Raw genomic sequence first — 21,760 nt, forward strand, 5'->3', positions numbered from 1 at the left:
TGACTCCTGATCTGTTGCATCCTAGGGGCCCCTAAACATTTTTAGGGGTTGTAGATTTTTTTTTTAGCAAGTTGTAGAAAAATTTAATGTATTAGGTTTACTACTTGAGGTATTTCCATTAATTGAAAGTGCAACTGAAAGTATTATAATGTATAGTTTGAGGCTCTTCAGGAAGTATACTTCATGAACTGAAAGTGCACTATACAGGTTACTTTAGAGTATTCCAAGGTATACTTTTAAGTACTTTAGGAAGTATACTTTATGAACTGAAAGTGAACTACACAGGCTACTTTACAGTATTCAAAATTAAACCTTGAAATACACTATAAGTGTACTAAATGACCTAAAAAGTGTGCCATTTCAGTTTACTTAGTACAAAAATAGTATATAAATAAGTACACTGCTAGTTTACTTTAAGTAACATGATAATAGTATACTTTTCATACTAAGTATACTTACAAAATAAACTTCAAGTATACTTCTTTTTTGTAAGGGGTGTTGCCGTATCGTTCATTGGTTTCGGATTATATTACAGTAAGTAAAATAGTCCGGTTCAGTACCTAAGTGAACACCATTTTGCTACCATATACCTAGCTATAGCTTAGCTTTGTTTTGCTCCTAGATTCAAACCTAGCCCTTGTAGAGCTAGCTAACTACTTGACTTCTGCCTGACATTTTACAACATTATTTATTGATTAAAGAGTTTCTTGATTGAACAACTTAATGCAAATATTGCTTTTCATTATAGTGGATTATTAGCTACATTGAGCCGTCTTGCTGTATAATGAGGATTGATCATGTTATATGCGAGTAACAGTGAATAATCATATATGCTATTGATGAGGTCAACCCATTAAAGGGGCGATTGATTGCAAAACCGATTTTACCTTGTCATAGTTGAATATCAACAGTTCGGTGGGTAAAATGAACATACAGTAAATATCAAAGTCCATTGACACGTCTTTCCTATGCAAATCTCAAAAAGAAAAAAATGTGGCTGTAAAACGCTTAGCTTTTCATCAAAGCCACCGGTGTGACGTAGGACCGGGGACCGCCCTTTTTGGCTCTGGTCTGTATCTTTGTCACGCCCCAAAATTTACCAGCCCGAGGTAGCGTCTATCTCCGATACTAGTTTGGCTGCGCACTGCTCTGTGTAGGCTACTTATAAGGAATTACAAAGAAGAACGTTTTGAATTATAACAAGGATATTGAAAATGGACCATGGTCGTAAATGCTGTGTTCCAGGCTGTACGGGGAAGGCTAACACTCACAGTCTTCCCAAGGAGCCAAACATTCGACAGGCATGGCTGCTGTTGTCTATGAGAAGATCCCGGTGAAGTTCGACACTCAATCATTCATTTGCTCTGAACATTTCACCCAAGACAGTTTTGACGACCTTGGACAATTTCAAGCAGGATTTGCTAGGAAGCTGAACCTGGAAAGAGGTGCTGTTCCGACCGTATGCTCATTGCAACCGCAAGCTGTAAGGACAGTATTATGTTGTGCTAACAGTTATTAGCAATGCTAATGTGTCCTGTATATAGCATAGGTAGAATGCTAAATACATATATATACACACATCAAATGACTCTAGCTAGACTAGCTGTAGTCGGCATTAGAAGGGAAACTTCCGAAAAAATTGCCAGAAAACGAACAGCAGTCTGGCTTATTGCTAACGCCTGTCTAGATAATCTATTTGAAAGAACTGGAGAAAGGCAGGTGCTAGATACAGGATACGTTAGCATTGCTAGTAACTGTTACTAGTAACACCTAGATTGTAGTAGGCATGTAAACTAGTTTAGCTTGCTAACGCAAGACCATAGGTAGAATGTGTGATAATTTAGCCTAGTTTATTGGCAATGGGGCTAACATTGTTTCATGTTCCTGACTGTGTTTCATTCAAATAAATAACCCGTGTCATGTAAATCTACAATTAACGATGCATGTGTGTCCAGATGTTTGTTAGGTTATTTTTCAGCAAGATATCTAGAGCTAGCTAACTGAAGCCGAGTTGAATCACGATATGGTTTGGTTGCTAAGCCTAATGTTCTACTTGGGTGGCCAAGTCAATCCAGTTTGCTTCAACAACAGAAGTGGAAACAAGTAATGTTATCATTTCAAATGATATGTAGTCAATCTGTTGAAAACAGTGTTGTGTAGACATAATAGATTTATTTTCGCGTTTTTATTTCAAGTCTCCACCTTCGGTGTGTCAGTGAGTGCTGCCATTGGCCGTGTTGCGTTTTTGCTCCCCAGCTTCACTCGTTGAAAACCAACCAATCAGCGCGCAGCTTATCTAAATATTAATGAGCATACCATAAAAGGAGAAAAGCTAGTGTTTTTTCCCGGGAACATTTCAGAGGATCTATCAGGGGGCATAGAAGAGCACCCGGGCCATTTTCAACCCAACCAATGTTTCATACCCTATTTGGAGACCTTAAGGAACAGTGTGAAATACCCCAAAAACCCAGTCAATCACCCCTTTAAATGTGCCTTCTGGGCATAAGAGTGACCAAGGTGAATTGTCTTAGAAATAAAATACTTTTCTTAATGTAATGCAAAAGTAACTTATCGCCTTACTCTCTACAGCAAGTAACCAAGTAGCGTAACTATAGTTACTTTACAAGGAATGTAACTAGTAACTGTAATTAGTTACATTAAAAAGTAACTTTACCCAACACTTGCCATGACAACTACAACAGTGATTTTAGAGAACTAGCTACATCCTACATGAATCTGTTTGAAACGCCCCCGAGTGTGGTGAACTGTGGGAAGGCGAGCGATGGCAAGCGATTCGCATCGCTGCAGTGGACAGCACTGTCAGCCCCTACTGTATGCAGTGTTGTACCTGAACTCGGTTCATTGAACGAAAGTTTATGAACTCCTTCATAATTTTGGTGAACGGGAACTGAACTTGTTGTATTACTGCCTGATGAACGATACTGCGAAAGCGTTCATTCTGGTGTCTGTGAACGGCACGTTCACTCTTTTAATTTCGTTCACTAAGGTGCCAGATTTCTAGAGATTTACAGGCGAAAAACACACCAGGGTTGCAAGTCTGAGAGCGCCGAAGTTGCGTAGAGGCCGAGAGCGGTGTTGCAGACAGATAGAACAAATGGGGGAAGGCTGTCCCTTCAATGCGAATGCAAATCCTGGTTGGAAAATGATAAAACATTGGATATGAAGATGAAATCTGACACATAGTTTTAGCGTTAAACTAATAAAATAATTGCCGTCTGTGGTTCTATATGGGCTTGTGAAATTATAGCTCGCAACAAAAAAATAACTTGAACTAGTTCATTGAATTATTTTGAATTATGAACTATGAACTGAACTAGTTCATTTTAAAATGTGTGGACTATGAACTGAACTAGTTCATGTAGAAAGTTTACTTTCCCAACACTGTATATATGTAAATATACATGCTGTTCAATAGTCTGGACGGGAGATGTTTAGTCATGACGAAGACTTGTGTAGGCAACTCTGTCAACTTCAGTGAATGTTTGGTGAACAGAAAGGTGTGCCTGTGTGTATGCTTCCAAGAGAGGGTCATGCCTTGGGGAATGCTCTGATTTCGACATGCCCCGCCTCACATTCCAAAGGGTCTGAGCGAAAACTGGATTGACCAATTGGGGAGACCCATACGGATGAGGGCGGTTTTAGGTTTATTTGGGATTTTGGAGAAAGGAGGGACTTCCTTCATGACTTCTGTTGGATGCGTTGGATGGCAGCTACTTATGAGGTGACACGTAACTAAAATTAAAGGTGCAATGTAGGCATTGACCGTCAACTCCTTCATTTATTTTCGTACAGTTGTACAAAGCCGTGCACTTGAAATTGCAAACTTAAAGACCAGGATAAACAATTCGACTACTCAACAGTTAGGCTACGTGTGTGAGGTCAGGCGAAAATCTCAGCATAGTCTTTGAAGTAGCAAAAGGAGTTCGTTGATGTGTTTTACATTCACTAAAATGCCTAATCTTCACCAAACATGTTCCTACACTTGGTAGGTGATCATTGCGTTTGATTTGTGTGTGCAATAATGCCACGGGAGTAAAGCGTAACTCGACCGAATTTGGACCTATAAGAAAGTTTACCCAAAGTTTCCGCCGAGGTGACGGGTCTTGCATACTACGCAGGCGGCAAGGAGGGGAAATGGGTAACGGAGTGTGTTCTCGGAGGCAACGGAAAATCTTCCAGTCTCTATTGCTGGTGACTGTGGTCTTCGGGATCATCTACGGGGCGATGGTATCATACGAAATGCACAAACAGTTGAAGAGGACGGAGGCGATGGCACTGAAGTACCAACAGCACCAAGAATCGCTGTCAGCGCAGCTTCAAGGTGATTATTTAGGTTAATTATGTTAGTGGTGAGGGAAATCCGACTTATTCGAGGTTACTGAAATGTCGTTGAACCGTTACAGAGCTCTTTCCAGTGGCTTCGGTTGAGTCTTAGCAGACTGACAACCTTACTACCTTACTGCGCACCCATTGTCTTCGCACAATGGAAGGTGTGGGTTTCTGGCTTTCTTACTTTGAATGGAGGACATCTTCACTGTCAGCCACATACAACATAATTATGTTCCTCCAGGGAGCGGTGATCTATCTTTTTGGTTTACACACACACACACCTGGTGGGTTGACCCATTACTCTGGCATCTGTTGATGTTTCTGAAAATAGTTTCTTACGAGGTGTACAATAGAGTCTGTGTTTCCTTGTTTTCTTTATTCCATATGCTGTACATTACACAATTGGTTCTCATCTCATGCTTAAAAACTCACCAGTGCTTAACCCTTTACTGCCTGGGACAAAATTCTGAACATTCCATATGCTGTTGAAATATGATGTTCATATTAATTTTCATATTTTATGAATTTTCATATTAAATCATACACCTTAACTGTTCATACCATATTGAAGAGGAGAACTAGGGGATTTTTATGATGTAAATAATTATATGATTACTTATGGAAAATCATATTTTATCAAGGTGGTTTTAGGCAGCCATTTTTTACAAAAAACGTTTCCATCCACCATACCTCATCAGACAACTTAATTTTTAACCACTTTAATTACGAGATAGAGAAAAACTTTGAGCAGGTGGAATATCCACAAATCTGTGGGCAATGTAGAACAGAAAACAGATTAGAAATATCTTATTTTGATTAAAAGTTATGACCATTCTAGCGACTAGTGGAGACATAGGGGAAACCGGAATTATCCTCCCCCAAAAGTAGCTAGCGCTATGGCTGGATACTCCTCTCGATAACTAAAAAACGTTGGAGATTCTTCCACGGTAGACCGAATTGGCCAAGAAAGGCATGTACATTTAGCTTACAATGTACATAATCTAGCTAGTTAATGTTGTTTTTCCAAGTTTTTTAGAAATCTGCTCAAATCGAAGCTAAACAATGCTACTACCGTCATAGCTGCCTGTCACAAACAGCCAAGCCGGACACGTCATTCTTTCCTGAAAAAACTCGCGTCACTGCCACAAACAAATTCTTCGTAAGGAAAAAGTTTAGACTTTTAATTGACAATATTGACAACACATATTAAGAAACTTGTCTTTACTCATAATATCGTCTCCGATTTCAATTCGAAGCTGTAAATCTAACACTGTAGGCAATCTCCCATTGTCTCCGCTCTGGCTCCGCCTCGGAAAACAATGGCTGCCGTTGCTGACGATGTATTTTTTCCCCCTCCCAGTAATCCCTTAACCAATGGTATGTGCTTTGAGCTTAACTTGTCATGAGTATCTGGCAGTTTTCAGAAATAAAATCGGTGATTGGACGGCAAAGATATTAAGGCGGGAACCATGGGAATTTTATTTCCCATATTTGAATGGTCCGGCAGGAAAGGGATAAATGTCATGGAAATGGGTATTTACAATGTCACTTCATAGTGCTATATTTAATTTGAGTCACTGAGAAATGTTTACTCATTAACTTACCCGCATACATGGCCTGTATTGCTAAACCTAAGGAGGAGGTGCGTGCGGTAGAAGGGGGGTAACTAGTGCAGACCCCACCTCCCTCTATGGGCATTTGTGACAACTAGGTCAGGCAGTGCTGGTTTCCATCTGTCCATTTGAGTTACTGTATCAAGAAGAATACTGTGTCCATAGACCTGAACACCCTGCTCACCTGAACACCTAGCCCACCTCACCATCTAGCCCACCCCACCACCCATCCAAACCCAACACCCAGCCCAGCCTACCCCAACACGTAGCCCTCCCCAACACCCGGCTCACTACACTTCCTGCTTGCCAATGCTGGTGTGTAGTCCTCCATGCACTCCTATAATGTCCGCCTATCTTCTACTGATCTCACTAGGTTTTGGTCACCAAGCTACAGTTACAACTCTTATATGAAACACATCACACACTCTCTTTCTCTCTCTGACCCACACACACACACTGATTTGTTATCAAGTACAGTGTGTGATCAGACACAAACCTGTCTGCTTCACTAGCCAACCCTGACAGCTCTGTCCCTAGCTCGTCCAGGAAAGGTCACCGCCAGACTGGAGTTCCTTGTTCCCTCCGACCATGCACTTTAGCACCCCTGTAAAAAAAAGAAGGAACAAGCTGTATCGACCACAGGGCACCTAGTCCCTTAAGGCGCTTTAGTTCCAATGCTCGGTGAGGTGTGTGAGGGCTGAGACGGGTGAGGGAACAGGTGTTTGTGTTCAGAAGTGCTGTGTAACTGTAGTATCTGTAGACTTAGTACTGTGTCTTCTTATCTCTCTACTGGTCCTGTGCCCCTTCTCTTCCTCAGTCTCTCTCTCTTTTTAAGGTAATTGTTTTTGGAACAACCCTTACAAAACGGCCATGCAACTGAAACTTAACATTTTCTATTTCAAAAGTAATCCTAATGCAAACGGGTTGGATGGTATGAACGGTATAGAAATATGGGTATGAATTTGCCCTACTGTATTGATTTTGACTTTACCCTGCTGACCGCAGTAGATCCTTCTGAAAAGAAGATTTGCTACAGCCCCATTTACACCAGGCACGGCATACAATTGTTGCACAGAACGCAAACATCACAAGCAATCTTCCGCATCCGCATAACCAGTATTGCAAAGATGGAGAGCATTGTTTTGTTGGCGTCTATCCTCCCGTCTTTAAAAGATACAACTTTGTAGACGTTTACAGAGACTTAAACAAAAAAATGCAGCCAACTTTTTGTAGCCAAAAAGTATAGAAGATAAGAGGCAAAGCTCTGGTGTATATTTGAGAACCGCCACTAGATGGCGAAAAGGTAGCGATGTCGCCATTTTGGACTGTGAGTTACAACAACATCAAAGAGAAGGCTATAGAAGCAATTGCTGCTTCAATAAGAATATAAGATGTTTAAGATGATGATTAACAATGTAAGATCAACTTACCAGGCTCGGATAGCATTCTTTTACCAGACATTTCCTCAGAAATGTATTTGTGCAGTTATTATCTGTAAAACATACTTGGTTTATCCTAGGCTCATAGGTTTTGGCACTGTGTATTTAACTTATTTAAACTGTATTTTTAATAATTGTGTTATAACTCTTTGAGTGCTGTTTTTTTTTTTTATTTGCTACAAAAGTTGTTATAATCCTTATGTCCATAATATGTCATATTGACCATATTCCTTTATCATACCAGTTTTCTATAAATAAAGATGTTCTATTTGATAATATACATCTATTGTTCCAAATTGACATTATGTGGGCAAAAATTGTGCTTGTATATTAGTTTTCAGAACAGAAGGACATGTTGGTGGAAAGTCGAAAGTTTCAAAGGCAGTTTAGAAATGAGAACAAGTAACATTGTAAAAGAATTGTAATATAAATGTAATCCAAAACATTTTATCTCTTTGGAGCCAGTTACTCATAATCAGCTTCCATTTATTTAGATGATCAAAGTTTAGATTTTCTACATTTTTTAATCAAAGAAGTTGAGTTAAATTAATGAATGAAGACTTACGGTTTGGGCCATGAGGGAGTAAGCAGCACGAGAGGAGAGCTCCGGCCTAACTTGATTATAACTTTCCTGAAAATTGTTTAACGCCATAGAACAATAATAACACAACGGATATATAGTCTTAATCTAACCTAATTAACCACGAACATATAATGAGCAGCTCTAGACACAAACAGTCAACGTCACGGACCACCATTGCTAACAAGCTAGCTAACATGGCCTCCCTCGCTGACGAATGCTCCTCCATGAATGACGATGGAATCTCCATGTCCCAGCTGGTGGAGGAGCTGTCCAAGCAACGTGACAGTTTAAGAGACAACATTTCAATTCTCATTCAGGAATCTGTTTGCCCTTTGCAAACTTCCATGAACGCTATCAAAGAGACTGTGGACAACTTTCAAAGCAGCTTGACTGCAATGGAATCCCTAGCAGGGGGATACAGAATACAAAGCTCCTGAATCGCATTGAGGACTTAGAAAACCGCTCTCGCAGATCTAATTTGAGAATTGTCAACATTCCGGAAGACAGTGAAGGGGGCGAGGATCCTGTAGCATTTATGTCAAAGATGCTGATGGAGATTATGGGCAGTGAGGTTTTTGACTCTGCCCCGGCTCTGGAGAGGTCGCATAGAGTGGGAAAAAAGCCGGAGCATTCTGGAAGGTTGCCTCGGCCGTTTGTTGTATGCTTCCAACGGTTCCAGGAAAAGGAACGAGTGCTGCGATGGGCTAGACAACATAAGCTGAAGTACAAGAATTCTACCCTGAGAGTGTACCCAGATTTCAGCGTCAGTCTATCAAGGATATGTGCAGAATTCAACAACGTCAAACAAGCTCTTTACGATAAGGGAATAACGTTCCAGCTAATTTATCCAGCATGCCTGCGAGTCTCTTTCGGAGGAAGTACGCTTAAATTCAACATACCGGAGGAAGCCAAGGCGTTCTACGATCAACAGGTGGTTGTTGAGTGACCCGACGGACTGGTTGCCAGTCACTGGCGACCCAAGTCGGCTTTGAACTTGTTACAAAGTGGCTAGGTGGCTGGCTTGGCTGACAGCTAGCGGCTAGTTCACCACTGTTAACAATCTCAGACTGAGCTGTGCTTGAGGAGGCGTGATGTCTTCTCCAACTGATGATGGCAGTATAGAAGTACCAACATGATCATTTTGAGGCAAATCTGTATTATACCCGGCCTGTGTGCATCCTCTCTCGATCACGACAATTAGTTTGTTTGTTTGGGGTTATTCTAAACTATGACTAACGGTGCTGGCTATAGCTGGCTATGTTATACAGGTATAAGGTCTAGTAATACATTCACGTTACCTACATGTTAAACGTTACTATCGCTACTCAAGTTTACAGTCGGAACAGTCCGTGAGGATGAGGCAAGTGTCAGACGGCAATATTGATTATTTTAAAAAGGTTTGACGTTTAACTTTTAGATGGTCAAAGGTTCTCCCGTAAGTCAACGGTTTAGTTAGGAAAGATGCATCCCCGGAAGATTCAAGATTTAAAGGGGGACCAGCGGTCTGTCTATGTTCCATCCCAACATTGTTTTCAATGTTGGGATGGGTTTACTGATTGACACAACATACTTTTGTGTATTCTGTGTTAAAAGGGGTTTGTATACTGCTAAAGTGGATTTCTGCTCATTTTGTTTGATTATCATTTCAGAGGATTTGTTGACGATCAGTCACCTTTTTGCTATGGGGTGCACACTCCACCCCCTCCCCCTTTTCCCTTTCATAGTGCATGGCTGATGGCACATTATGGTAGGGCAGACATGAGTGTGTCATCCACCCAATGTATAAGTTGGAATTTTAAAGGAATGAATGGGCCAATTAAAAGAGCACACATATTTTCCCACTTTTAATGTAGGAGTAGCATTTTTACAGGAAACTCACTTGACCATAGCGGATCACTTTAGGCTCAGGAAAAACTGGGTTGCACAGACTTTCCATTCTACATTTAACACCAAGGCACGGGGAGCAGCAATATTGGTCCATAAAAATATATAGTTTACGCCTTCCAAAACAATCTTCAATCCTCAAGGACGGTTTATAATAGTGTCAGGTTCCCTCTTTAGTACCCCAGTCGTACTTATCAGTATATATGCTCCTAATTGGGATGATGTTGACTTCATTAACAAACTCACCTCCCTGGTTCCAAATCTTAATTCACATAAACTCATTCTTGCTGGGGATTTGAATACTGTGACTGACCCAGCTATGGATCGTTCCAATCCTAAAACTTTAACACGCTCTAAAATGTTCGCGCACACATAACATTTTAGGGGTATATGCGAGTCAAATAGTTGCACTGTTGAGCCCTGAATTGGCTTATTATTGTCAACAACGGAGACTCGTTACGAAGTTGGGGTGCGCTCACCAGCGGATTGTCCTGCAAAGGCAGCTGGAGTTTGCACCGTTGCGACTCGGACACAGTCGAAGTACTGCATTTTATCTTTATCTGATGCAGGTGCTTTTTCATCGCAGTTGTTTTCCCCCCTTTACAAGAAATTACTTTAGAACATATATTGCACTTTGCTTTGTCTTTATCTTTGGCTTTAATAAAATGTAGCCAAGCCGTTGACCGTTTCGTGCATTCTGCCATCGTAGCTAGCAACAAAATGATAAATGAAGCGAGGTAGGGCGTGAGGCAATTACATTCTTCTATGTTTAGTTTAAAGGCGGTTGACAGGCATTTCAATTGAATTAGTCATTTTATTAGTCAAACATTGTATGTTTGTGCACCAGTGATTTGATTTAAATAACATTAATTGTTTCTTGAGACATAAATCAACGTTACATTATATTACTTGGTCTCGATAGCGGTATCAATAAGCTTGGACCTTATTGATATTTGGGTTTTGAGAAATTTGGAACCGGGTCCTTACAGAACCGGTTCTCGATACCCACCCCTAGTAAAGAAGGTAGAGTATACCGCCATAGTGGAATCAGACCATGCACCAGTGATTCTTGACCTTGTTTTCTCTCAAAATTTGAAACAGCGTAATAACTGGAGACTGAACACAGCTTTACTGGCAGACAAACAGTTTTGTGAATTTGTATCTAAAGCAATTGTTGAGTTTCTGTTATTCAATAGATCAGACTTAATATCACCATCTACTTTATGGGAGACACTGAAAGTTGTTATAAGGGGAGAAATTACGTCATACTCTATATCACGTCACAGAGCGGGACAACAGAGGGAGCAAAAACTTCTTAACTCTATAAGACAAATAGACCACCAGTATTCCACAGCCCCAACTCCGGAACTATATAAAAACAGAATTGCTCTGAAAACCCAGTATGATTTACTATCAACATAAAAATCAGAGAGACACCTCCTGTGGTCAAGAGGGCACTATTATGAGCATGGAAACAACATGATACAATTTTTCAATTATTTCGATATTCCTAAAATAGATGTGGCTGCTAATACTGACTTGGACAAACCCTTGCAACTACAAGAAATCTCTGACTATCCAGAAAATGCAAAATGGTAAAACCCCAGGACCAGACGGCTATCCTGTGGAATTTTACAAGAAAATATAGCTGCAAGCAGCAATGTGGTGGCCAAGCAGGTCAGATGACCCAGAAGAAACTTTCGACATCTAGTGACTGCGGTGTACCTGGTTTCCTTTGCAGTGGCTTACAGTCTCGTTAAACAGAGAATCAGAGACATGACAAGCTTGTCAGCTTTGGCTGGATTTGAACCTCTGACGTTGACGTTTCCAGGACACCAATTTATCCTAGTGAGCTATTCTCAGTGCAGGAAATCACAGATTTCAGTTACTAGGTATAAATATTAGCAGTTTTTCCTGTGGCAAGCGTGGTCAGATTTGGCCCAAGTTTAAACAGCTGTAATTCAGTTATATTTTGACGTGTCACAGTGATTGTGGTCTGAAGATAATCTGTGCCAAATTAGGTGAATTTTTGATATTCACAAAAAAAAGTTATATTTATTCATTCAGAATGGCGGCCACATCAATTCAGCTGGTATCACTATTTAACATGTCAGACACAGGATCGCCCCCTAGCGGTTAGATGACACAACCTTTTGTGGACCTCTTTGGATCAGGATCCCGAACACCTGTACCAAGTTTGATGTCAATTCAGCAAATATTTCCTGAGATAAGATCTCACTTCTTATTTTGGCGGCTTCATCACCGACTTTGATCAGCTTTACCGGAAAAACAGTTTTGAAAATCAAAAACCATGTGAAAACGTTTGTGAGGCTTGATCTGAAGATAATTGGTGCCAAATTTTAGCTTTTTGCAGCGCCACCTAGAGGTGAATCTTCAAAATTGCGGAGAACTATCTATAGAACTGGGTATGATGTCATAGTGCGTTGAACTCGTCTTGATCCAGGGAATCCAACGATACCTCATTTTGGACAATGGGGCATATGGTTCAAAAGTAACATGTGTAAACACACCTTCAATTTTGACCCATTGGTGGCGCTAGATGGTTGGAATGGGAGACATGAAACTTGGTGAAATTGATGAGGGGACTGGTCCCAAATAGTGTGCCAAAATTCACAACTTCTGACCATTTGGTTCTAAGGGCTGCCATAGACTCCCATGGCAGAAGAAGATGTATAATAATAATAATAAGAAGAAGAATACACTTAAGGTGGCTTCGCCGCTTCCTGGCTTGGCCACCAATTCTCATCTCAACTTGCTCCCATTCTTATTGAAATGTTCATCATTCATTGAGTCAATCAAACCTGCCACAGATCAAAGTATGCTCAAAGTATGCTTCAACCCTTGTAGTACAGTCTACCCTCAAAATATGGGCACAATTTAGACAACACTTCAAACTTCTGGACTTTTCTTTGTGTAGCCCCATTTCTAATAACCACCTCTTTTCCTGCAGCCAGATTGGATCATATCTTTGCACGGTGGCACAGAGTTGGTCTTATTCGATGTAGTGACTTTTATATAGATGGTCTTTTTGGCAGCTTTGGTGAGGGTTAGGGCTAACCCTAACCCTTACCAAGAAATGTAAACTACAACGGTCAGATTCCAAACATGGAGTTCAACCTTTCCAGCCTTACTATCAAATTCTGAGTTGGACGGTATATTACGATCTCCTATGCAGCGTAAAAGCCAGATTTCAAATAAATCTAACACAATCTGTTCTTTCCGGGAGATTTCGTTAGATAAAATCTGAACTGATTGGGCTGAAGAACTTGGGATGGAGATATCTGACGCAGCCTGGGACTGTGCTCAGAGTAGAGTTAATGGCACACCCTCATGTGCCCGCCTCAACCTGATGCAGTTTAAGGTCTTTCACCGTATTTATCACACCAAATCAAGACTTTCCAAAATATATTCGGACATTGATGACAGATGTGACTGCTGTAATTCTACTTCAGTGGACATGGCTCATATGTTTTGGTTGTGTCCAAAGTTAAGTGACTTCTGGTCAACTGTTTGTAAAACTTTAAATGAGGCATTTGACACAAATGTGAGGCTGAATGCAGAACTGGCCAATTTTGGTGTATTGGTAAGTGAGGTCTTACTGTCCGCTGATATGAAAAATGCATTTGCTTTTGCCTCTATTGGCTTGTGGAAGGATAGTCCTGGAGTGGAAATCTCCTCGACAACCGACTGAGTCAGTCTGATTTACTGACCGGATGCTATTCCTGAAATTAGAGAAAATTAGATGTTCCTCTAGAGGATCAACTGACAAGTTCCATAACATTTGGAATCCGTTGCTGTTGTACTTTGAAAGGCTTACCACTCTCCCCCCAGATACTATAAGGCCCTAACAACTCTGCCCAGTACGCACAGCTGCGTTGTCAGATGCCTGATGTGAGCTTTACATAGTGGGAATTGCACCCTCTCAACCTAATTCTCTCCCCCTTTCTATTTCATTTTACTAAACATTATTATTTGTATCTATTATTATATATATATACATATATATATATATATATACATATATATATACACATATACACATGTGTGTGTGTGTGTGTGTGTGTGTGTGTGTGTGTGTGTGTGTGTGTGTGTGTGTGTGTGTGTGTGTGTGTGTGTGTGTGTGTGTGTGTGTGTGTGTGTGTGTGTGTGTGTGTGTGTGTATAGAAACAATCCCATCCCACCCACACCACCCATATACTGCCAACACCAAAAAGGTAACAAACAAGTCAAAGTACTTTGACTTGTTTGTTACCTTTTTGGTGTTGGCAGTATATGGGTGGTGTGGGTGGGATGGGATTGTTTCTCATAAAAGGAAAAACAAGTATTCAAGACAATGTACCTACATGAAACGTTCTGTACTGTCTTATAAAAAAAACAAAAAAAAACATGGTTGAGGAAAAAAAAGAATTCACTAACCGTACACAGTTTAAAAAATTATGAATGAATGAAGAAATCATGTAGCCCAGTCATTTTTGTTGTTTATGTAATCAATGAAATTCTGATTCTAACAAAAGTAGCCTACTAAGCAAGTAAATAAAATACGAATATTTATGCAGGCTTTACAGGCCAATATAATAGTTTAACACGTTATTTCGGTAGAGACATTAGATTTTTTCAGTTGTTTACACGCAATTTTTAAAACCGGGTTCTTTTTTTTCAAAATATAATCACAATTATTCAAACACCACACTCAATTTGCATAATTCATAGATTGTTTGCAAAATGACACACTTCAGTCAAAACATACACACTTCAGTCAAAACATATACACATATTTGTGAAAATGCTATTAGTTTTCATTTAACCAACAGTCCTCAATGATCAGACACTATTGCAGCCAGTTTCACACTGCTGTGATAAATAAACATATTTGTAAAAAAACACATTTTAGGAAATAGCATGTGCTAGATTTTTGCATGATTACTGCATGAAGTACATACACTTTGACTCTGAAAAAAAACTACTGTAAAAGCAACAAGAATATTGTAACTATTCATCATCTCTCCGTCTGGCTGGATCAGGCCATTCATCCACATCACAGGCTGTCTTCATTGGCACCGTTGGAAGAATCGCCTCGTGTGACAAATCCACCCCTAAACAGAAGCTGCTTCGATATGATCACAGGCCTGCTCCATGGCCCGAATGAGGGGCAAACGGTCATAGCAAGGTCGTATACCCTCCACTGCCATGCTGAAAAAAATCTATTCTATTGGATTCAGGAAGGGGGGGTATGGGGGAAGGTATAAGACTTCAAATTCAGGGTGCTCATGGAACCAATTCTGGACCAGAGCTGCCCGATTGAAACGACAATGTATTGCATCTGGTCCACTTGGTTTAAAGCTGTGACAATCTCATGCAGTCTTTCAAGAAATGCAAGTATTAGATGGGGTCTATAGGGATTATAGGGTCCCAGATTTGCATGGTGGTGGAAGACCCCATTTTGTGTAATAGCAGCGCAAAGGGTGATGTAACCCCCTCTCTGCCCTGGCGCATTTGTGATTGCCCTGTGTCCAATGACATTTCTCCCTCGTCTTCTTGTTTTCGCAAGGTTAAATCCAGCCTCATCCACGTATATAAATTAATGTTGAATTTCTGCAGCATCCATTTGCAAGACTCTCTGAAACACAGTAAAATACAATAGGATGCTGTTCAATATCTATTGCACAGTATTTTTTGGTGCCAGAATATTATGAGCAGTGCACAATACCACACCATAGTAAGATGAACAATACATACCTCCACGTACTCATTGCGCAGAGTTTCACTCTCTGAATTTCTGTCAAATGGTACTTGATACAGTTGCTTCATGTATATTTGATTTTTCTTGTGGATTCGACCTAATATTGACAGAGAGACTTGTTGGATGTTATTGAAAATATGGTCATCATTGATGATATTGGCTTGTATTTCTCGCAGCCTGATACAATTATTGGTCAAAACTATGTTCACAATGGCGGCCTCTTGTGCACAAGTAAACATAGGGCCCCTTCCACCTTGGTGTCCTCGACCCTCAATCCTATGTTAAAAAAATACACATGCAGCCTGTCAAATGTCACAGTAAACAATATTGATAATAAGTACAGCAAACTTCAGTTTCAATGTACTGTATGGTTAGCTTTTTTACATGTTTTCTCGAAGTGTCCGAATTACTGACGCAGCAATATTTCTGTTGAGATTTGGTTGAACTCTTTGTCCAGCTTCCATCAGTGTCAGGCCATTGGTTGATAACATGGTCAATAAGTGTTGCACGGATTTCTTGCCTCAAATTTGGTCCTCGTCTTCTTTGTTCAGGTTTTATCAACTCTTCAAGTCCTTCTCTACCTCTTCCTCTACCTAGGCCTCTTCCTGTACCTCCTTCTCTTCCTCCTCTACTTAAGCCTCTCCGCCTATCTCCTTCTTCTCCTCTTCCTTTACCTAGGCCTTTTCCTCTCTCCTTCTCCTCTTCCTCTACCTGGGCCTCCTTCTCTACCTCCTTCTCCTCTTCCTTTACCTCCTTCATCTCCTATTTGAGCTTCCCCTCTCATTCTCACTCTTCTTCTTCTTCTAGCTTCTTCTATTTTTGTTGAAGACAGGTGAACTCACCTGCTGCCTTTTATAACACACCTGAGTGTTGCGTTTTCAAATTAGCACATGTGTGCTTCCACACCTGGTGGATGTGATTATCCAATTAGTTCAAGTGTGGTCATTGGTAATCCGGGGCTTTGTAATGACAAGGAAGTAACCTCACAATCTGTGTCTAAGGTGGGAAAATGTGTTTTGTGAGTTTTACTGTGTGTAATGTTTTGCAAAATGGGTGAAGCAGACATTGGCCGCGTTTCCCAGATTCGATCGTTCTTAAGGATTTAAGAAGGCTCTTAAAAAGGGTTCGGCTAAGAAGGAGTGCTAAGATAGGGGTGTTTCCCAGACACGTTCTTAACTGCCTTCTTAAGATCCCGCCAAAGAAGCCTCTTAAGAAGCTCTTAGTGGGAGCTGTCCACCGCCGTGGTGTTGAAACTAAATCAATCGATGCCAGGAAAATCGATTACCCACCACTTTATCAGCGCACGAATCACACACAACACCGTGTAAGGCCGTAATCATAATACATATTGGGGGGACACATCCCCCCCACTATTCAAATCTGGTCAAAATGTCCCCCCCAATATATTGATATAAAAATAAAAATGTGCTACGCTACGACAGGCAACCACGCACGCTGTCCGAAATTATCATAACAAATTTAATTCGTACCCCCCAATGTTGACTCCATGGCTACGGCCTTGAGCCCTATACATGATAGTTGATGTGTGATGGTAGTGGTAGTGGGTTTATTGTTGGGAGTAGTGGATTGGGATCAGTGTGCCATCCACGATACCGACTACCCGGGGGATCCTAGCCATGGCATGAAATCCACTGTGGACCTGGCGGACCTCATCCCGTGTGGTGGGCATTTGGATGTGTCCGGGCATGGCGCAAGATGTCACGGCTGCCACACCCCGTGAAACCGATGCCTTGCTGAGGATGGTGCCGTCCCCCACCACATCCAGGAAGCTCCCCACTGCGTAAAAACGCAACAAGGCCAAGAGCTGCACCTCCGGGTTGAGGGCAAAATTGCAGCGGGTTGCCCTCCGGATGTGTGGGGACTCTAACGTGACGAGGCGTTGGATCTCCATACGGGGAAGCCGGTACTTGGACTGGACAGCCCGGTCCGACAGCACATTCAGTGGGGAGAAGTGCTGAAGCACATAGTTTATAAATGCCTATCTGGCTTCGCGCACGGCGACGCTGTTGATTAGCAGTGAGAATATGCTATATTGCAGCCATGGTGTCTCACTCGCGTGGACTTCAGCAACGCCTTTATATATATACTGGCAGGTGGAGCCTCGCTTGATGAGGTTCCAGCTGAGTTCAATTACACCTGTCATTTTCCCTGATATCTGTGAAATACCACAGGGTTATTGATGTTTTTATATCTAATGTAAACTCATGCAGATGCCAAATGTTTGTGAAAACGTAATGAGTGATAGTAATGATGATTCATTTTATTTATGTAGCTACAGGAACACATGGGCAATTATGTATTTTTATATCGTTATTTTTCTTCTTATGCTATTATTTTTCTTGCGTCAGTGTTCTGCAGCTGTGGGCGCACATTTATCATCACGCATGGTTTTAGTATTCCTTTGTGTCAGATATAACTTTCTCTGACGCGGCTGCAGTGAGCGTTTGGTCGCTAAGAAGACTGTTAAGAGTGGGTCAGGCTGATCTTACATTTCCTTCTTAGTGAAAGATCTTCTTAAGCTAAGAACGACTCTGGGAAACACGTCCTTCTTTCACAGCGCTCTTAAGAGCGCTCCTAAGAAGGTTTCAGCGCTTAAGAGCTTCTTAAGGAATCTGGGAAACGTGGCCATTGTGTGTAATGTTGTTCAAATCTGTGAAGGTGTTTTGCTCGTTGTAGTAGAATTTTGCAAATTTTGTGGACATTTTTATTTTAGTGTGTAAACAATTGAAAAAAACTGAAATATATGGCGATCGAATATTGATAATTTTGTTTGTACATTGATACAGCTATTTGTTGGAGTGATGTTTTACTGGATTCAAAGTCCAAAATGGAGGATGTGTATGGGCGCAGATGTTGCAATGGGACGTTATATTGAGCTTCGCCTCTTGTCTTCTATACTCTTTGGTGTAGCCATGCATATAAAGATGCCGGGTTGGTTTAAATTGTGAAATCTTTAATGTAGGCCTATAGAATTGCAGGGCTCTCAATTCTCATGCATTTCAATGAAAGCAATGGAGTTGACACAACTCTTTCTCACGCTTTCACGCAACACCTCACCTCACGGCAAACTTTAGGAACTTTTCAAACTTAAACATAGTTTATGAAACATGAGAACCCTGGAATTGAGTATTCTGCCATTCAATAATTTATAATAGCTAGCTCACAACAACTATTGAACTAAGTTTTCTGACAATCGCATAAACGTGTTGTTGAAAGCTACATATTAGCTCTCCTTTGGTGGTAGCCTACATCAACTTCCATTTCTGATATCGTAGACTACGAAGCATTGTGAATTCCATTCAATTTCTTGGCTATTATCTTGCAATGACTTCTGGGAAATCAGATACGTTCTCGCTGGCCAAGTCACCAACCGATGCATCCGTTTTTCCGTTCTTGGCTGTTTATCAATCCACGTCTTTTTCCGTTCTTTCGTCCTTGCAAACTCGTTTGACATCTTTCATAGCCTAAGTACGGTTCCAATTCAAAGAACACAATTCACCAAGAACGCCAAAAATACCCAGAAGTGCCTTGATCCGCCCCTTTTATCAAGAATGCATCGGTTGATGACTTGGCCAGCGAGAACCCATCTGATTTCCCAGAAGTCATTGCAAGATAATAGCCAAGAACACACGTCAAATTGTTTTCCGTCCTCGCGGTCTTGCAAGACTGTTCTCGCAAGGACGCTTGGCAAGAACGTTCTTCTCAAGAAAGCAAGTACGTTCTTAGGATTTATAAAACGTGGTTCATGTGTCACAAAACAGTTTCAAACAAAGCCGGGAGATTTAAATGAATGGAAAGGCTCACCGAACCCATTGCAGAGCACCACAAAGATTTTTTGGGGTAACTACTGAACAGAATAATATGCGTATTGGTAGCTGAAGATGCAGGGTTTTTCCTGCATAGAGAAGATTTTGGCGCGCGCCAAAGCTGTTTTCCCGAGCGCCAATGACAAATCCCGAGCGCCAAAGGCAAAAAGAAGAAGAAAAAGCTGTGTTCATCATGCGTGCAATGCATGTCAGCGAATATGTTCTCAACAGAATATGTTTCAAGTAGGTTACAGCCAAATCCTCGTTCTGTTTTGATCAATAGTAGTTGAGTTGATGAGCTTATCTTCTTGTCTGATCAATACGCAACTGTGAGGTGAGAATCGACAGTGGCCACTAAACTGTCGTTCCGCTGCGAGGTCCTGCCCGACGTGCACGAATACACCTGTACAAATGCAAATGAAATTTCCACTCAAAATCCTGGCAAACGTTTGATTTACGATTTCAAACGCAGCCTCCATTGGTGTTCTTAACCTGGAATGATAATATATAGTGCAGTGTTTCCTCTATGGCAACATTTCTGCCGCCACGGTATCAGAAACCAGGCTGTACACAATTTTTGAAATCACGTGTGCAATGCTAGGGGGGACAGACCAAAAATTTCCCATCAGTTTTGCTCTGTTTTTCTTTAAATTCCGTATTTAACCTGACGTAACTTAAACTAATCCGAAGTCAGATTTCAGCTACCTCTATTAGTTTTCTCACAAATCCAGTTTTTAGGTGTGATTTTAGGTAATTTCTTGAAACGTTCCACCGCTTTAAGATTTGAGTTTTGTGGCACCGAGAGGCTGTCAAGCTCCCTTTAAGAACGCCATTGTTCTACGTCACAGAGCTCTGCTTCTCGCCAGGGCGGGAAATATGACTTACATTTGTCCTTTAGCAGATGCTCTTATCAGATTCTCTGTTTGTACATTGCGAGCAAATGCGGTGTCCAGTACTTCGCTATAAATAATTGTTAAATCGAGACCACAAATATGCAAATATTTGTCACGTTTAGCATTACTGCTGTAATGTATAGGTTTGGCCACTTGGGGGTGTATTTAACGTTGAACAGGGTGTTTGTGTGAGCTTGTTGTGACATTTCCCATTATTTTCAAATACCTTGATTTGAACACGTCTTTATTTAATATAAATAATATACTTTATTTATAGGGATATGAAACTTATGGTCCAAAATGTAGTCATTGCCTGTGAAAAAAACCTACAGGTTGATATCTATCAGAGGACAATTGGGAACCTCTGCATCCATGAAGGTTCAGGGGAGCAACTTTTATCTATTACTTCTATACTAGCTATGACAGTTTGGCTTAACAGGGAGTCACCCCATTACAGGGCCCCCTGTCTCATATCACCAAACTGTACTACTTCTAATCCTACCTGTATCTACTTTTATAGACAATGTCCGTTTTAATATTGCAAAGCTAAGTCTGTCCGTGCCGCACAGGCCCACTTGATCAGACAACCCAATGCTAAAACCAAACAAATACTACAACTACTTACCCAATGCAGCTATCAGATATTATGGCAGACCATTTGGCTTAACAGGGAGTCACCCCCTACTGGGGCCCCCTGTCTCATATCACCAAATGGTCCATCATGAATATCCTCAAGCTACCACAAAGCCTGAATATTACATACCGATAGCTAAATGACACACTGCAAAGCTAAGTCTGTCAGTGCCACACAGGCCCACTTGATCAGACAACCCAATGCTAAAACCAAACAAATGACTACTTACCCAATACAGCCTGAATATTTACATACCCATCGCAAGACTACAAACCTATTTATAAATCCTAACCTCATTCTCGTAATAATCTGTGAGTAATGGGTATTCTACCACTGAGCTGGCTACTCTGTCATCTTCCTCCTCTTCATAATCTATTAAGAACCCATCTTTCCCATTAAAACTAACTACTCTGCCTGGCCACCAACATACACTATCGTCCTCACTGCTAATAAACATATGCGCTATTCTTTTCCCTACAAGATCCTCTGCACTAACCGGTATTAATACTAGTTTATTTTCCTGGTATTTGGTCCATAAGGGCAACCAGTACTTTTTTCTATAGCCATCGAATTTTATTTTGAACAAAATGTCATCTTTTGTTCTTTTACAATCTATAACTGTCCCATTAAACCACCTATCTAACCCACGATCTACATACAAATGTTTAACTCTCTTACCAAGTAACTGCTGTGGCATTTCAATACTTGAAGTCTGACTATACTCAACCCTCCCCTCCTATGCCCCAGATCTTGTGCCTTAAGGTGCTGTTTAGCAG

General features: G+C 40.9%; 1 protein-coding gene across 3 annotated transcripts in view; it reads left to right on the top strand.

Moving 5' to 3' along the window:
* Positions 1–3,711: 3,711 nt before the first annotated feature.
* golim4a (golgi integral membrane protein 4a) overlaps positions 3,712–21,760 on the top strand; it is a 93,687-nt gene continuing 75,638 nt past the window's right edge. For all 3 annotated transcript variants that reach the window (XM_084673708.1, XM_084673710.1, XM_084673711.1), the window contains exon 1: positions 3,712–4,342. In XM_084673708.1, coding sequence (XP_084529834.1) covers positions 4,156–4,342 — 187 coding nt within the window. In that variant the 5' untranslated portion in view covers positions 3,712–4,155. The remainder of the gene's footprint in view (positions 4,343–21,760) is intronic.

Source organism: Hypomesus nipponensis, chromosome 15 (genome assembly GCF_054491055.1).
Source record: "Hypomesus nipponensis isolate SF chromosome 15, ASM5449105v1, whole genome shotgun sequence".
Taxonomy (NCBI): Eukaryota; Metazoa; Chordata; class Actinopteri; order Osmeriformes; family Osmeridae; genus Hypomesus; species Hypomesus nipponensis.